This window comes from Sprattus sprattus, assembly GCF_963457725.1.
Source record: "Sprattus sprattus genome assembly, chromosome: 2".
Taxonomy (NCBI): domain Eukaryota; kingdom Metazoa; phylum Chordata; class Actinopteri; order Clupeiformes; family Clupeidae; genus Sprattus; species Sprattus sprattus.
The window spans coordinates 23,296,062-23,315,230 of record NC_137921.1 but is presented as its reverse complement, the minus strand read 5'-3'; the positions used below and the strand labels follow the sequence as shown (position 1 = coordinate 23,315,230).

The 19,169-nt window shown below is 43.4% G+C and overlaps 1 protein-coding gene across 1 annotated transcript in view; it reads right to left on the bottom strand.

Moving 5' to 3' along the window:
* ptprk (protein tyrosine phosphatase receptor type K) overlaps positions 1–14,919 on the bottom strand; it is a gene marked incomplete at its 5' end in the record, with an annotated part of 126,088 nt that extends 111,169 nt beyond the window's left edge. The window contains 2 exons of the mRNA XM_080857446.1: positions 13,086–13,109; positions 14,847–14,919. Coding sequence (XP_080713572.1) covers positions 13,086–13,109; positions 14,847–14,919 — 97 coding nt within the window. The remainder of the gene's footprint in view (positions 1–13,085; positions 13,110–14,846) is intronic.
* Positions 14,920–19,169: the final 4,250 nt, after the last annotated feature.

Sequence of the window (19,169 nt, the reverse complement as noted above, 5' to 3'; positions counted from 1 at the left end):
CAAAGAAAATCCTTCATGGGGCATTTTTTGGGGGGAGGGCAAGGGGAACAGGAAGAGTGTCCTCTGGAATTCTTGCGGCCATTTTACACATACAAGCTACCTGTCCACACAATATAGAAAGATGTACCTCTCAGTAAGATTGAAAACTAACATCCCATCTGAAATAAGACACTTTCAGATTACTAATGTGCATTCTAACAAAGACAGGAGAGTGTTGGTCTGAATAGACAATATTGCCTTATAAAAAGGTAACGTTGATTTCATTACAGATAATGCAAATGTATTCTTCCCACGCTCACTGTAAGCATATAAATGGACATTTTAACATAAGGTCAACACAGTGTTTAGAATCAGCTTTTTTGAATTAATAACACAATTTCATTAAGTAACATCTATTTTATCATCCTCAGAGGACATTTATTAAAAAAGAAAAGAGGACGTATGCCACTTTCCTTTCTCTGTAGCCTAGTCTTTCACCGACAAGTTAAATCATGAGTCAGATCAAGACATTTTCTTTACTAAAAGTAACATCTTCCATCTAATAAGAAAATATCATTTTTAAAAATAGAGGCATCTGATTCTCTTCCAGTTAGTGAATAGCTGCAGATAATATAGGGCACATGGAAGACTGAAAAAAGGTGAAAAAAATAGATGTATGGTAGTTATAAAAACAGAATGCTGACCATCCTAAACAGTGTTGCCTACAACACGAAACAGCGGAGTTGGGTCGCAGCCGACCCACAAGATTCATTTATGTGTCTGTATTTGTGCAAGCAAACTGCATTTTGTTTCTCTGTAACAAGATAAAAGGTCTGCCTCAACAACCACATCAGTGGCACTGAATAGCCCACATTTCAATATTTTCCCCATCAAGGACTATGGCCCCACTGTGCCCCACTGCACCTCTAGAAGATTTAGAGTCAATATTGGACACCAAAAATGTATTTCCTCAAGGACCCTACAGACGGAAGCCCTGTGCCATTGGCTAAAAGGAAAATACAAAAGAGTGTCTTCCTCTTCGCCTTAAACCTTTTGAGGCTCTTTCTCTAAGTGCACATCACACACTCCCTCTGCCATTAAGTGGGCCGAACTGGCATTCCAGCGTTCATCCAGGGGGAAAAGGAGAATGCAACGCATTTCATTTTTCTCTCACTCTTATTGCAATCTAATGGGCATCCAGATCCACTCCACAAAATCTAGCGACACCTTTTATCAAAATCTTTTGAAAAATTAAAGGAGGGAAATTGATCTGGCATATGAAGCGACGCATGGCCATTTTTTAGCCAGCGCACATACCTGCAGAAGCTGAGAGCGGAATGGAGCAGAGCAGAAGATGCCCACAGTGATGCCAGCCATGCCATCAGGCCGATGGAAACTACAGATGACATTTGCTGTCTGTCAGCTGGGCGCTGACGGTGGGGGTGGCGGAGGAGGGGTGGAGGACGGACAGACCATCTGGAGCGACCCCCTGTTCACCACCTCCAGTCTCCCGGCCCATATGGCAGCTCCAGGCTCTGCCCAGTGGATGCCACCAGGTCGAGGCTGGCTTCAGGAGAGTCCGAGTCGTTCGTCCAGGTCTATCTGGAGGAGCCGCCTGCTTCCGCTGTTGCACACACACTTCTGTTCAGTTTCCGTGCGAAGGGCAAATACAGTCTCCTTCACTGAACTTTGGGGGAAACTAATATTGCCTTCAAATAGTGATTTTTCATTTCATTTAAATCTAATAACCTTGATGAGAGATATGCCAAAAACAAACACCCATTTATCAATTGTTTAGTTGTGCAGTACATTACAACATATTGCTGTGGGGAGGTTTTAACTGGCCAGAGAGGGTCTTCGCAGATTACTCTGACAGACAGGTTATGTAATTAATGATTCTGCTGGGCTGGGGAGAAGAAGAATGGGGCTCTAATCAGTACCCACAGAGGTAGCACCATGATGAGGGGGACCGGGAAAAGTCCAAAATAGCATTTGGATGGTGTAAAAACTTCATCATAGTATAGTTGATTTGGCTTGGTGTTATGTTACGGCCTTTCCAATAGTTTTCACTATGGTCTCACAACACTGGAAAAGAGCCTTGAAAGATATGAAAACAATGAATTAATTAATAATTATGTGAGTTTCATGCTACAAAAAAAAATTAAATTAAATATAAACCCTACACAAGAGCCAACCAGGCAGTCTATTCAGGGTTGGGCCTGTAAAAGTTCCAGGAGAAGGCTTTTGCAGATCCTTTGTGATGCACTAAAGCCAATGAAAGAATGAGGACTCTCAAAATGGACGGCAGCTATGAGCTCATCGGCCCTTGCTCTGCTGCGACAGCAGCGCCCAGGGACGACAGGGCGGATGAGCTGACGCAAGCGGGCAGAGCGAGGCTGGGGCAGGGGCATGGCAGAGAGGTGGAGGAAGGGGAGGCCACTCACGGGGTACCCTCTACACCCAGTGACAGATCCAGTTCACAGCGCATCATGGGAAGGGTCGGCCTCTGTGACAATGAGGGGGCATTTTCCATAAAAAAAAATGTTTTGTGTGGCATCACCAGATTGAATAGATATTGTTTACAGGATCAAGTGCAATTCATTCTTACTGATTTGATTTCAGCGTTATTACAGGATAAATGAATTTCAGTTGCGAAAGTGAAAATTCACTGAATGCAAATCACCTCATACGTAGGGGCTTTGTGTTATTTAACACATTACACCATGAGACAGCGATAGAATGAGAGAATAGGAAAAGGGACAGAGACATAGGGGCTTATCTTGAAGGCAACAGGAAGGAAGAACTCCTGTTTCTGTGCTAACATTAATGCCATCTGTCTCTCTCGCAGCCCCCACACACACCGCCCTGGGGTCTCCTCCACACGACAGCCGAACTCTCACACTGACCTCCAACCCCCTCACACTCGCACAGCTCCCACACCCAGTCACGCAACACAGCACGGAACCTTGTTCCGTAGGTTCGCACGTTCCCATGAAATACACTGTTAATTGACTGCTAGGATGAATGGGATCACCACTACTCTGTGAGAAATAGAATGTATAGGAAGCACCCCAGGACAAATTGGTGTACATGTACATTAAAATGAACGGAGATCTGGTGCATGGTAAAATGCAAGGCACGGATTTGTGATGAAGAAATGCCTAATGGCTCCATTTTCAGATCGACACTCAGCCGGTAAACACCACGAGAGAGAGAAGTGAAAAATTACAACCCACTACGTGACCTCTGCACCGACGACTGCTGTAACGAGCCTTGAATTCAATTAATGCCCCATCGCCTCGGTGGGAGTCTGCCCTGATGATTGATTAAGCCTCCCGTTCGATGCGAATCGGTCGTGGCTTGCCGTCATCAATTCACTGTCATGCCCGCAACCCAACTGTCAGGCCGCTGTCAGACAAGCTCCACTGCTTCATCGGGAGCTCCGCCGGGTCGGGGCAGCGGCAGGGAAACAACCAAGAGAAGGGCCAAAGAGTCAAAGATCAGCTCATTAATGCAACAAGCCAATTTCCATGATTCAAGCGTTGACGACGACGACTACATAAACACACACAATGGTCACCCTTGTTTAACAGGGGTTAAAGACTTTTCTTCCGTTTCAAAACACAAGATACAAGTTCAGAATGGTCACCAACATGAAGAAGCCTAGATATACCACAGATTCTGGTATGAATATGGACTTGATTTGCCTGCTGCTCGCCCAATCAGGCCCAGATCCAATCCACTGTTAACCCCTCTGCTCTGACGGTTTGTGAGATAAGGTCAATGAGCCGCTGTTTGGAAGGTCAGTCCTGAGTCTATGGGTGGTGTGGAGAGCAAATGCTGGTCATTACCCTTCTGATTAACCCTATCAGTGTTATGATGCATCCAATCTGACATGGGGATCGAAGAGCCAAAGTGCCACAGCAACAGTGACGACCACTTGGTCCTCTTGGGAGTCGCTATGCCAGACAGCAGACAGAGTTTCACTCATATTTCATGGGCTTTCTTTACAGCAATATGTAGAACATTGACCAAAACACTATTTAAATAAAGCATGTAGTCCATCAGATTTTAACAGGGAAAGCTAGATACTGACAGTGCGATGTCTGAAAATCACTTTACACAACCATCTCATTCTCATAAATGCACTCATGAAGTAAATATGTGAAATGGAAATGTTGCAATGTTTGTGCTAGATAATAAGATAATAATAAATAATATAAGGCATTCAAGATCCAACCAAGGTCTGTCTCTTTAGATGCTCAGTGAAAGTGTTCCAGTTCAGGTTTCGTGGTCCTGTCTAAATTGTCTGCGTTTTGCATAGTGAAAACTGGTGGTTTTAACAAAATATGTTCACAAGAATCATATCATGAAATTTATTGCATGCATTTTCGAAATAGGCCTAAGTTGTCATTAAACTGCCAGTTGTTATTGCTAATGTTGCAATGATAATTCATATTGACCACAACATATCCCTTAGCTGCGTGAGTAGTTAATTTACATGGATGCCGTAGCTAGAGTCAGGACCCAACACTGGGTGAAGAAAATGCTATTATGTGCATTCCATAGTCAGGAGGAGGGTGAAAGGTTGGACTTGGGGATGATTCAGTTTGATGACCAACACGCAACCAGACTCATAAAGCAGTGGTATCACTAACGTTTCTCTTCACAAGCAGACACCTTCAGATTTATGCTCATTTTGTCAGACTAATCTGTGATACAGCCAATGTAAAATGACCATGCAGTGGTTACTGCATATATACGATTTTAAAACGTCAAAACACTGCCGTTCGACTCCACTGTTGATATTCCCTTTAAAAACCACATGGAGTGTTTACTTTAGTCTAAACATAACTCTCTCAATGTTTCAGGCTTTCTTTATGCCTACTCCCCAAGAATTTGACCTGCTCCTAGTGCAAGTTTTAAAAGAGCACAGTGTTTTTCATCCAAAGACTTATGCCTCTGTGTTCCTGGAGGAAAGAGAACACAAAGGCTTTTGCTTTGAGGTCAAATAAAAAAAAAGTTAAAAGAATTGAATAATAATAATAATAATAATGATGATATTGTAGGACATTTTTGAGTGAAGTGGTAAACTGAAATAACACTACTCTAGAGATGATATGGTTTGAGAAGAAAATGTAATCATTTCCGTGTGGAACAGCTACAGGTTTTCCCACGCTTATCACTGTTAGTCACCTAAATCTAAAAGAGCCAAAAGACACGCCTGGTTTAAGACATGTTTGATCTCGTTGTGGCATGCTGTAGTGCAGACATGGGGGGGGGGCGGGGGGGTATAAGTGCCTGCCTGTGACATAAGGCAGAGCCAAGGACCCAATTTCCCTGAACAAACTGCAAACCCTCTGCAGTAAGAGGAGATGAAACACCTGCAGGGTCAGATGTTGTGGCCCAACGACATCTGTCACGGCATATCGCAGTCAAGATGGACCCCTCAAATATTAATATAGCTGGAGCAATATCTGAGACGGAGAGAAAGAGAGAGAGAGAGAGGGGAAGAAGGTTGGCTATGGTCTCTCCCCTTTGCCACTTCTTTCTTTAGCCTGCAGGAAGGTGACAGTGGCTCCCTTTGCAGTCACACTAGTTAAAACAATTTCGCAATACATCAAGCAAGGAAAAGCCAGGGAAGGAATATGGTGGGGGGAGTAAGTCAATCAAGGCATGTGGGCTAACAGTGGCCGACGGGGCTTCAGACAGGGGAGATGACAGATCGCAGAGAAGGGGGCTGGGGGGGGGCAGCAGCAGCGATGCGAGCCCTGGTGCCCCCCTATCTATCGCACCCCCTCCACCCCCACCCATCCAGCGTGGGCACTGGTTCAGCACTGGAGGACTGTCACCCTGGATCATCCGCACCGATCAGACAGCCCGCTCATTAAGACAGCCTGTCAGACCAGCAAGTCCACAGTCCTACAATTAAAAATGTGCCAAGACGCATCACCGTAAACAACGTGCCACAACAAACCCTCTAATTACCCCACCGACTGCAAGACAGAGGAGAAAGGAAGGAGGGAAGAAGAAAAAAGAACACGCCCTGTTTGTGGGTGAGTTCACATTACAGTGATGGGGAGAAATTAAGCTGCAGATCACTTAACTGTATCTTCGATGCACCACACACAAGCTGCTTGCACTTAACCCCCATTTGCTAATAAGAGGCAACAAGGAGCCGGGACAGCTCTGTTGGTACATTAATAAAATGATTAAAAGTAATAACTCAAACTTTCCTCCGCAATGCGGCGACTTGCTCAGCATCAAGCGTCTTTTCTCAAGAAGTCCTTCGACTATCGAAGAGGAGATTATTCTTCGCGCACTGTGCTCTCTTGATTGACACTTGGGGGGCTGGGGGAGAATAAGGGCCCACATGACTGTTGTGGACCGAAGCCAGACATTTCAGCTTGGGTCCGATAAGGAGCTTGAATTTGGAACGGGCAGGCACTTGACACCGGCTCTGCCTCAATCGACTTGCCACAGCTCACCCATAAAAGGTCAAAAGACTTTTTCTCTGGGAAAAACAAATGTATCTTGGAGGGCATGAAAAAGTCTCAAACATAGGGCAAAGGCAAAGGGTGGGGTGAATAGGGGACGGGGACGGCAAGTAACCGTGAAGCGAAGAGTACAACACAATAGAGGGACTCTCAAAACAGATTACAGAGCTGTGGATTCTCAGTTGAAGACGATTTATCATAATTTGTGACCACTTCTTCAGGTTCACTGGCATCCTTGCTCCTTCTTGGAGAGAAGCTGTGAACAATGAAGCTTTTTGTGCCTCAAATCTTCCCCCCAGTTGCAAGGAGACTGTGACTAAAACGGCAGGCTTACATCAAAGAGCTTCACTGATCCAAAAACTGGCAGGCCCAGGTGCCTCTGAAAACAGTCCCTGAATCAGCAACTGGGAACAGGAAAGGAAAGATTGCCTCAGCCACGAAAGCTCCAACAAACTTCGCATGGAATGAAATGGATTGTTGTTGCTTATATAATATGTGGACAGTGGAAGCACGGAAAAAAGGGTGGAAAGAAAGAAGGCACTGAGGAAAATAGATGTTAGACAGAAAAAAAATCCAATGATTATAGTTTGCCTTCACAGTGCGTTTGTTTTGTTGTTTGTACTGTTCGTTCAATAGGATGTTGAGCCATGTAAGGAGCAACCAGCACGTGAATTCCCACCTCAAGGTTGCTGTGCCCACGTTAGAATGGGAAAAGGAAGAGGACAATTTCCTGATTAATCTACTGAAAAGCGTTCAGAGCAGAGGCTGCAGTGATGGATGAGTGATTGCCCTAACGATGTGTGCAGGTGAAAACACAAAGGCATCTGAACAGAGTATACCAGGGCATGACTCTTCGCTGCTCTAAAGTCTTAGCTCCTTTCAGAAAACACTTTGATTAGCGCTACCCTATTTGTTCATCCCAGCGCTTTGTTTCCGCAATTATATTCTGCAGACACCTCTGGGTACTTCTGAGATCTGTCAAAGACAGAAGGATCTGCAACGCAGAACTAATGGAGATAATCTGCAGTTGTCCCACTAGTCACTAAGAACTTTAATGGGGCACCCTTTAGCCAAGCTAGATCAAAACAGTCAACGTTCACTTCATCAAATGAACAGAGAACTGTCTGATCTACAGCGTTCCGTTCTGTACAAACGATCCAATTTCAGATGATTTCTCACTCACACATTTCAGCTTGTTCCCTCTTTCTCCCTTTCCTTCTCCTCCTCTCTCTCGCTGACTCACTCTCTCTGGTCTTCATAACCATCTTTAGACTTAAATGACAAAACTCGATAATGAGTAATAAGAAATGAAACAACTCAAACTGTTGAGCACAATATATGAATCAGAAATGGAGAACAACTCCGAGCACTACAGTGGGGAGACAAAAAAAAATTCAATTTATCAGCACCACAAGACAATAACAACTGCCACATTAAGCATGACCAAGCCATTGTTGGTGTGTGCACTGGAATTCTGATCGGCTAATCAGATTGTGCGCCTCTCTGTCTCGCACCCTTTCTCTGAAAATGCAGCTATTTAACTTTCACCCAGGGTAATGTGGTTGCTTCAATTTTTGTATTGGAGAGGTGTTGCCATGAAATAATGTTAACCTGCTGGGGGTAGCTTGACCCTATCAAGGTTCTCAGCTGGGTGGGAATGATGTCACTGACAAACAAGAGCTGAACTTTCGCAACCCACGTAGCTGGCTCCGCATGCTAATGAGTCGGGGCAGAGGTGCGCCTGACATCTCTGAATCCTTTTTTCGTGTCGTGACAGCCATGGAGAACATTCACCCTGGAGAACTGATATTGTGGAGTACTTTCAAAGACATTTATGAATAAACCTTGATTTGCTCCATCAAACTCAACATTACCGTAACGACAATTAAATAACAAAATGATGGCAAAAGGACAAAAAAGGAAAGGAGGGACACAAATACAACACCAAAGAAAGAATAAACGGACAAAACTATCAATGAACTAAAGAATAAATGATCTGAAAGTATTGTTTCAAATTCTTCACAGCAGCTCTTTGACCGTGACGACCCTGCAAATTTCAGTTCAAACGTAAAACCAGGGCCGTGGCTAACCGAAGCCACATGTGGGTAGAGTCCTGAGAAGGACCCTGAGAAAACAAACACTTCGCCGTCAGCCAGGGGCCTTTTCAGGAAGACTCACAGGGAGGAGGGGAGTGTGTGTGTGTGTGTGTGTGGGGGGGGGGGTGCTTTTCATGTACCCTTTAACTACACTTACCGCACAGAAGAAGAACAAACAACCGAGAGAGAAAAAAAAAAAGCACTGTGCAAACATCTCATGAGCTCCGCTGTACATGCGTAAGCAAATCTCCTCCTTAACGTAACTCCCATGGACATCATCCGTCACATGAAGGCAGGCCCTCAGAAACGTTATCTACCCAGAGTGGACGCACTCTTTTCCCACCGTCTCCTGTGCAATGTTTCTGAGTGAGACAGTGGTCATGTTTATGACAGGAGATAAACAAGAGGCTGCGATTCACAGAGGGTCATCCCATCATGCCACATTACCTTGCAGCGAGAAAAAAAAAAAAGATAGAAGCGTTTCACAGAAAACGACATCAGCTGAACTAAAGCTACCTCATTAACAATACCAGAAGGACTCAGGACTCCATGGTCAAATATGACAACCCAATCCTTCAGTCCACACCTTGAGGTATAAATGGAGATTAAGTGTATGAGGGTGGTGGATCGCAATTCTGCTGATGAAAGTGATGGGAGAGGGTTAAGACAGAAGCAGCAGGTGTGACGAGGAGGCCACTAAGCCTCAGAGGCGAACAGAGTGACACCTTAAAACCAAAGGACAAAAAGTGTGAGAGAGAGAGAGAGAGAGAGAAGAAAAAAGAGAAATGCCCTCTTTTGTTGGAGCCAAGGAGGCCATAAATCGCTGTTGGATGAAGCGGCTTTGGCTTGGGCCCGGGCTCACTCGCTCTCTGCCTTCACTGTCGCACTAAGTGACAGCCCCACTTGTCTCCGCAAGCAGCAGGAGAGAGCTGCTAAACATCGGCACGCAAAACAGATGATGGGGGAGGGAGACGGGCGGAGAGGAGGAGGGCGGATGGGCCATGCGGCAGGGATTCAAATATTTATCATTAACATTCATTTGCGCCGACTTAACGAGAAAATCCGCTTTCTCACAGCCGCTCTCTGCTGAAAGCCAATGAAGGGTACAACACCAAGATAAAAAAAAAAAAACAATAAAAATGGTAAAAAGGGAGAGCTTTGTGCAAATATGTTTTCCTGTGAGGGATGGTAAACCAAATCTGAGGAGAGGGGGAACTGTAAATTCTACTGTGGAGGAAGAGAATCCTCGTACCTATTCAATAACAATACCACTTTTATACACATATTCTGCAATATTTACTGATGGGGTTTTCTTAAACTGAAAGTGTTTGGAAAGACTGTCTCACACCGGTGGGGAGTATATATGATAAAGTAGATACGAAACCACTGACACCCCAAATGAAAAGCCAGACAGTGATTTAAAGTTCTATATTCAGCTGGTTTTGTCTGGTGATTTGTCCACAATTTTGTATTAAAGGTCTGAAAAGTAATTTTATTTGTTTAGGAATGATATAAAAAAATTTTTAAAAAAAATGAAAAAAACAGGTTGTTTGTCATTGAGTTAACTTGAAAGGGTGAAGAAAAACAAACACATTAAAGAAATAAATGCCAAAAATAAATGAGGGAATCAGACTGGTCCGGCCACATCAACGTGTCTGGGAGACTCCCACATGTTTTGACTTGGCTGTGTCTACTGAGCAATCCCATAAGGACAGTTGGCAGACACAAACCACACACCTGACAGCTCTCTCTCATATGTACAGCAATGTCAAAGCAGCATTTAAACATAGCTAGTACATGTACAAGTGTGTGTGAGTGGGAGGGTGTTAAACCAAAATGCTATTGCAGATTATTTATAAAAGGAATGCATGAGCAAGCCTTAAATTAAAAGTTTGTCTTATTTCAGAGTGATTGTAGGAGGTTTTTGAAAGGACAGGTGGTGTGTCTGTTTTGGATCAGTAGACACACACTATCTACTGTATGTGTGGTATGTGTGTGTGTGTGTGTGTGTGTGTGTGTGTGGGGGGGATGTCTTCCTCCCTCTCTCTGTGTCTGTGAAAACTGTCAGATGCGGGCCCCATCACACTACATGCTATTGGAAGCAACACCGACGCGTCACGAAACACCACAACACACGAATGCACACACACGCACATAAACACAAGACTCAGGAGGGGTTTGGAAAATAAATCTCTGCCAAACATAATATGCCGTTAAGGCAGGAAGGCAGAGCACTGTCCTTGACCGCTGTTCCAGTGTCAACTCTGACAAAACACAAGGGGTTCAACCTAGTGTGATGACTCCAGTCAATGAATAAAAACCTGAGGTGAAAGCGTGTGACAACTCTCGACAGCTTGTGGATGAAATCTGAAGTCGATGCTGACAGATGTAATGGCAGCTGTAAAATTACCAAAGACAGAGTTTCCCTCTGCAACCACGGATTAATTTTGGCTATTAGTAACGTCATAATCTTTATGGAGTTATAAATCATGATACTAAAATCTCTCATCCATCTAAAAAAGCACAGCTCTCAAAACAAAAAACTAAAATAACAGTGGAGAAAGCCTGAGGGAAGCCTAGGATATGGGGGTGGGATCCTCCGTTTGAGTTGACGTCTCGCCTCTTAGGAACCGTCCAGTCAGCTCTCCAAAGGAGATTAAGAGAGGGAAGTGTCCGAATGGGGCAGTGAAGGCCATTACAGCCTCTAATGCAGAAAGTGCTGCGATGACAAAGAGCGAGGATAACTGCAGCTGGAGATGGACACCGAGGGCCTCGGCACGAACAATTGCTCTTCACAGCCTCTCTAACCCCACCCGGCAAATATTTTTTTTTGCTTCTAAGCGCGCTCAGACCCATCATCTGCAGCCCCTCTCAGCATCCGCTCAGGCCTGCTCAAAGACTAAAATGCCTGCGAGCACTGGAGCCAAGCCGGCCTGTGCGCTTTACGAGCCGAGCCGCTCAGGAAGGGGAGAGCTGAGAGGCTGAGCAGTTAGCATCTAGATGAACACGTCAGCCTCGCCATTTCTTTTTGAAAGAGTAGACAACTCTTTGATAAGAAGATAAAAAGCAAACAGCCAGCAATTTGGACGACACTCAATAGGAAAGGATATTTCAAATATAGGAATTAGATTAAAACTCGGGAGACCATGTGAGATAGCCATTCTGCCTCGGCTGGTAACAAGAATAACTTGTTCATGCATTATCCAGGAGGGAGTGGGGGTTGCTGGCATACAAGTTACATGCTGACAAAACCTCCACAGGAGCAGCATAGGATAAATAAATGCAGGAGGGAAATTATGCGGAACTTGCCGAATTCCAGGGAATTAAATTAAAAATCCACACCACTGCAAAATCACTTGACACATTTTGTCAGGTATTGATTTACCATGCATGAACTCCACTTTCAGAAAAAAACAGAAGGGGAAGAAACAATACAGGGCCAGCCACAAATAGATTTTGTTGATGGCAGGTAAAATAAAGAATGCATTTATCCCACAAGTGCTGTGATAAGCAACTTGAGACTCGTCACCTAACCTGTAATAAAACAATGACATTAGACTGCCTACACCTTTGAGTGAACTGTGACAGAAAACTGAATAGAAAGGCCTTACGTCCTAGTTTTGCCTGACTTGTCTCTCTTCTCTGACAAGCTAGTGTGCCTCTGAGTGCCATTCAACAAAGGACCATGTCTTCTGGTTTTAAAAAACAAACAAAGAGGAGACAAGAGATACCTCGATGCTCAAAAATTTACCTCGACAACACTGAAATCCACCTTATATAAACAGCAAAACAGTGCAACGTCATCACTGGTTGAAGAACAACCATTATAAAAGATATTTAACATTTCACCGAGCACTGATTCTTGCAGTCTATTGTGCATGGCAGTGCTTTGTAATGACAAACCAGGCCACAGAACAGAACCACATTACAACAGAGCAGATGGACAGAATTGTGCACTGACATGCAGAAAAATAAATAATAACTAAATGAATAACTGCACAAGATGAGAGCTTTTGAACCTGATCAATTAGCAGGGATATGTTATTCACTATGAGCTCCAATTTTCTCAGCCCAGAAATTAATTTTGAGTGTTTTAAACTTGACTGTTACAACGGAGTGGGGTTTTGTACTGTATGGCACTGCCGAAATTCTCCAATCTAGGCGTAATCGTTTTAGACTTAAATGAGAGACCTAAATGAAAGGGCCATATTCTTAAAAGGGTACTACTGGCATTCAATTTTGCACAGAGCACCTTGTTGTTCATCACGCCAATGGCTATTCGGGCGGTACCTATTTAAAGAGGAAGAATTAAGTTAGCGTGTAGTGTTTATGCCTAGAGCATGTGAGCCCCTGGCAGTTTTTTGGGGAGGGGAGAGGGACTGTTGCAAGTGAGCAGTTTTAAAGAAACCCCGTTGAGCACTGAGGGGACGGCTCATCAGGCAATACTATCACAATTAAACAGGGCAGAAGCTCTCACTTCATGATTCTGCGCTGCGCTGTACAATGGACTCACCTTTCTCCGCATGTCCCATTTGCACTGCATCCAGATGCGAAAGAGAAAATAATAGGTGGATTAGTACACCAATTGGACCGCCTGCTTTGAAACCACTCCTTACCACTGCTCAGTAATCTCACGCTTAATTTGCATAATACTACCAGCCTTATTAACCCACTTGCTAATCAATCTCTCAAATGCGCAATAGCCGCTTGTCATACGTGGTTTTGATTGCTCTAATGTAATTTTCTGTATTATTAAATAATCATCAGCTATAAAGGCCGGTGTATTTGGTAACACTCTTCTCCGACTATGGCAAATAAATCTAATGATATGTTGTAGATTAGCCTACATTCTGACAAACTGTGACACCAATTGCGTTACAAATCGGAAGTTTTCTCATTCTCTTTACAACGTGATGGGTTTAAATAGAAAAAACGACCGGGGGGCGGAGGGGGGGATACTTTAAACAATTGTCACAACACTTGAAAGAAAGACAGAAAAAAAAGACTTTCAAAGATAAAGACTAGGCTATCTGATAGCTATACTACAATAGAATACGTTTATCTACGCGCATTCAGATAACCAAAGCTGAACACATCGGGCTTGGCTCGTTGAATTAACATTTTTAAAGCTTTGGCCAGGGAATCCTTCAAAATCCCCTGGGACTTCATCCACTTCAGTCAACTAGTGTGTGGTGTTACAGTGGTCCATATATTACCATCATTGTTTTACCTTCAATGTGAGGCTTGCCTACTCTCAAACACTGTTGATGTCACACAAAAGCCAGTTCGACAGAGTATGAAGTCGCCTAAGGAAAAATACATAAAACTTGCTGCTTGCTTTCCCATGATTGACATTTATAACTGTTTTCAGTGCTGAACTGTAACGCCGTGCGTACTATAACCGGAGTTAAGATTCTTTGGGGTAGGTATCCGTCCCATGTTTTTGTTAATCTGTTCAAATTACGTCTATCGGCAGAAACGAGTACAGTAGCCTACACTGTTAGGTTTCTTTTGCCCCGAACAGGTATGTAGAAAACATCCCTTTAAATTAGGGTCAGTCAACTTTATTCAGTTAAGTGTAGCATATATTAAGGCTACTAAACAGAAAACGGGGGACGTAGGCTAATGACTGTCCAGTAACATCTTTATTATAGAGGGTATAGGCTATTGCATAGGTTCGTTTACCGGCAAAAACTGGTCCGTTGTATTGGTGATTGTTCAACCATGGAAAAAAGATGGGTAACTTGTACTTGGAATAGCCTACACTAGCCCACTAAAGATTAGCGTGGTTATCGTTACCTGTTTCAAAACCTCGCCACTATATCAGTGTACAAACACTCCATTTCAGTTATCCTTTACAAACGAATTGCGAGCAAAGACTACATATTGGATCCAGGAAACTTTTCCAGTTAAATTCTACCACCAACTTGTAGGCTACACATACTTTAAAAGGGAACGGATCATTAGATTCGTTAAAGTTTATGACGGGCAAAGTTAGCAAATTGCTATCATTCCGTAGTCTCGGCTACTACCTGTGGGCAAGTTAAAAGGCGGTGAGAACAACCTTCCAATGTCCATCAGAAACAAACAATTCAGCGTCGAGTCAAACGTTGTGAACAACCAAGAGGTTAATAAACATTTTCATCGCATCCTTTTGCATGGGATATAATCTTCATTGATGTATAGTGATAGAAACTTGCCCAACAATCATTCGCAACTTTCCCTGCCGCACGGTCCACAAGCCTGCAGACAACATGATTAGACATTCACTTACCGGCATGTAACTGGGCTCCGACGCGTAGAAAGGGGGAATACAACAGCAAGAACCCCAGAATGCTCGTATCCATGATTGTTTATTGAGTTTTCCGAAGTTTCAAAACAGTTAGGAACGGTTGTTATTCCAGCCGATCCATGCGCTCCATTCTCACCGCTTCTCTCTGCTACTTTGTGTAGAGTGTGGGGAGATGGGCCATGACGTCAGCACTCTCTCCGATTCAAACGCTGCCTTATCAAACGCGACTCTCTCCCAGAGACGGCAAGCTCCCTCTGCCGTCAGCATGCAGTTACATATGTTAGAATGAAATAGCTGCGGAGTTTTCTATAGGCTAAAGTCGAATATATGAACTCTGTATTTTGAGCAATACTTTACTATTGTGTTTATTGTCCTCGCAGTGTCGTCTGGGCTACTTTTAAAATCTTATGGAACTGAGCTGGAACTTTAGAAGGTTGTGTGCTGGCAAGTTTGCAGATTGTCTTGTGTGTTTGACACCTTCAGCTGTAGGCATGTAAACGTACATCAGTAGGCTTCAAATATTGTAGGCTTATAGTTTATTAGCTAATGCAAACGGAGAGGTGATACAAATTGCGGTTTCAGCATCTCCTGCAACACACGAAAGCACAGTGTGTTAAACATTGAGATTCAAGTCACAAAGCCGCATGATTCCGGGGACTTTTCTATCCATCACTTATCACATTTCGAAATGCAGGGTTGAAAGCGTGGACTGTTGCCTATGTGGTGCAAACCTCTGATCAAGCACCAGAGTCAGTGAACTGGGCATGAGGCTCCTCGTGAGCTAACAGTTCAGCAGCTCAGCAACGGGCGAGAGCAGACGGTCATAGTGCTCCTGCCAGAGTCAGTGCTGTGGGCCTGGCTGCCATGTAAACAGTCCGAATCAAAGCCTCCTGTCAATGTCTCTCAGTGAAAGGGGGAAAGAGGCCGCGGGAGCCTTCGGTTGGTGCCAATTTCAGGTGTCAGAAATGTTTGGACAGGATATAGTCAGCCTGTTGCCTTTGCAACACCTTCCAAGCCGACACCCGAATTCACTCGCTCGCTGTCTGATCCGCCAAGGGAACATCTGTGGAGAGCCGCACGGCGCTAACAAAACAAGACAAGGTTTGAAATAGTGAGAAAGGGAAGGGGAAGGAGTAAAATCCCATAGACAACAAAGTGAATGTTGGAGATGCTCAAGGCTGCAGGTTGGGCCCATGTCTGCGAAGAAAAAAATGAAAGGGAAAGAAACATATACACGTTCTTCAAACACAGCCTTTGATAACCAGGGCTACGGGGTGAGAGGTAGGCCTTGCTTATTAAAGTAACTGCACAGTTATTTTTTTCTTAGCTTTTCTGTCAATGTTTTCCTCAATATTCTCAATGACAAGTGGAATGTTTTTTTTAATTTGTCTTCATTTTAATCATACCCCTTACTCTGTGGGGGAAAAAAAGCATAATTAAATATGGTCACACTTATGGGTCTCTTCAAAGCGAGAAAGGGATTTTAGCATCAGCAGCATTTATTTTCTGCTCTGCTCAGAAAGGAAAAATTAAGCCAGTCAAATCTGATCCATATGCCATCCATATAACAGATGGAGGAAGCGGTCATAGAGTATACATGATTACCCATCTACTGAAAATCAGTAGGGGTGGTGGAGGGAAGAGGATATCATAGGGTTATACTCGCAGCTCACCCTGAAAAAAGCACATTCAAGTACCATCCGTCCCAGTGAACTTTGAGGATATTCTTGATGTGTGGATGGGAGCTGTGGTTGGCTGACCTACCACATGACACTGAGGAGCGAGCTGGCCTCTTTTCATCACCAGTGCAGGCTCGTGGCCACAGCGCTCATTGTTTCACCCTGGCCTGTTGTGTGTAAACAAAGGAGCAACTGCATGAGGTAGCTCGCCACACCTTTCCATGTCCTGTAAAGATGAGGGAATTGTGTTTCCATCAGAGCCCATACAAAACTACACCCTTATTTAGCCTTTTTTTTAAATTTAAAGCAGGCATAGTGTTTACAGCATTTTATGTTGCTCTTTTATATCCAACCAGGACATCACATATGCTATTGCATTTTTCTATTACAGTATTTCTAAAGCTACGCTGATTGTAGTATGTATGCATTGTTTATGTATCAATTCAATTTCAGATTTTCGTCTGCAATGACACAACCCTTCACAGTTTTTCTCTCGCTGTGCAAGATGCCTATACAAGCATTGTATTTTTTATTTGCTCTGAAAGTCCACCGGAGTGATTGGGTTATCTGATATTTGTCATATGCAAATAATGACTGATTTCATCTCTGATTTGGTCTGATGTTCCAGTCATCCACCTTTCAGGTTTCACCTTTCAAGCTTGGACCAGAAAGCTTGCTTGAATTCCATCCTCTGCAAAACTGAACATGCAGAGAGGTACCTTTCTAAATTTGCAGTGTCTGTATGTCGGCAAATTTGTTTTTCCGGGCACTCATTTAACAACATTTTTATTGTCAGTGTTATGTTAGCATTTTTCTAAAGTATTTCACAGTCCAAACAGCGAAAGACAAGACAGTTATATATTGATTGCATGGATCATGCTAGTTAGTTGATCTTAGCCATCCTAATTATCTCATTGAACTTGAACAATACAATAAGTATACTGTATGTGAAAGCCCTTTATGCACAATGCTATATTAGAGTGGCTGTACAGAAAGGTTTGGTACTGGTACTTATGCCATAGAAAGAGTACAATCCAGGATTATTATGTATCAAACATGTTTGTGCATACTATTTCATTTTGCAACAGCTGGATAGTTTTCCTGTGAATGATACCAAAGCAGGACTAGCCTTAATTCTGTCAGAAATTCCTGTTTGATCTAACAATATCTGCTGACATATTCTATAGCCATCACTGTTTTCTACATTCATCTTAAAGAGGGAATGGTGAATTTTTCAGTGCAAGCTTTCATACTTAAGCAATACAAACAGGTATCACTAAAATATCACAAAATAAAGCCCTTTCCCATCTAGCAGTTGTACATACTTCAAACATCTATCTTTTTCGGAGATGGAAAATGGTAAAATGTTGGAGAAAAGGCTCCAATCTGTGCCTTGGCTCTGTGTCCTCATATGTGAACTGCATCCACTGCATGCTGGAGGGGCACCAAAGGCATATTGGCTTGGCAGAGAGAGAGGTGCTTTGTGGCAGGTCTGCTGCCTCCGGGGCCTTCAGGCGTAGCTGGAGCAGGAACAGAGAGCAACCCCACACTCCTACAGGGAGTCTCACAGGCCATGGATCTGGGCATCACCCTTCGGAGGCGTCGGGGAAACACAGCTGGCTTTTTTTCAGAGAGAGAGAGAGAGAGAGGGAGGCAGATGAGTTTTTGAATGCTTGCCTGAGGGGGACTTACAGCATTAGCCAATCACACTAATGGTGTTTTCACATTTCGTGACCTAAGCGAAACTGGCAGTGGTTCTGGTGTTGCACTTCATTTATTCTGCCTAATTTGGGTCACTAAATGACCAAAGCAAACTGTGCACCAGATTCATTTGCCTGCTAGCTATGTGGTGGTGTGCTCTGGACTTTTAAACTGTGACATACCGGTACCAATTTGAACAACCATTTATCACACAATGAGTTAAACAGAACACCATTTATTGTGTTCCATGCTGTTAGTAAGGTGTCTGAACATGGCAAGTTATGTTAGCAAGGACATGCTCCAGTTGATAAACTAGTTTGTGTAATCAAGGCACCATAATAGCATGACAATAAAATACACATGGTGAGGAGAGAAATAGTTGAACTAGAACATCATTTCTAAGGGTTAGCCAGATTATATCCAACTCATAATGAATGTACTTGTTGTTTGCCTGGAGATGACTCAGTTTTTCTACAGTAACTCTTTCAGATACGATTAGACAAGTACTTCTGTAAACTCCGTCAGTTGTAGTCTATCACTATGTCAAGTGCCCCCAACTTTCTTTCTCCTGCGAGGGGGTAATTAAGAAGGTGAGTCAGACTGCTGTCTTTGACACATGTTAGTAACGCCCTCATATAATTAAGTTTCAGTTCTCAAGTGGAGTCTGGATGGAGTTTGATGGTTGTCTAATAATGGAAGATGACAATGAGATGATGAGCAAGATGAATATTGGTGTGAGGCAGATATATAAATAGGCTTAACCTGCCTCTCTTAATCAGGATAATTACTTGAGGAGCCTGTTTTGATTTTTATTGCAATGGAAGACCAAGGTGTAAATTAATATGAAACTTTCTAGCATTAGCCAAGCATGGTTTAGGGGATTGATTCAGCTGCCACAAAGTTGCTACATGATTAAAACGGTAGC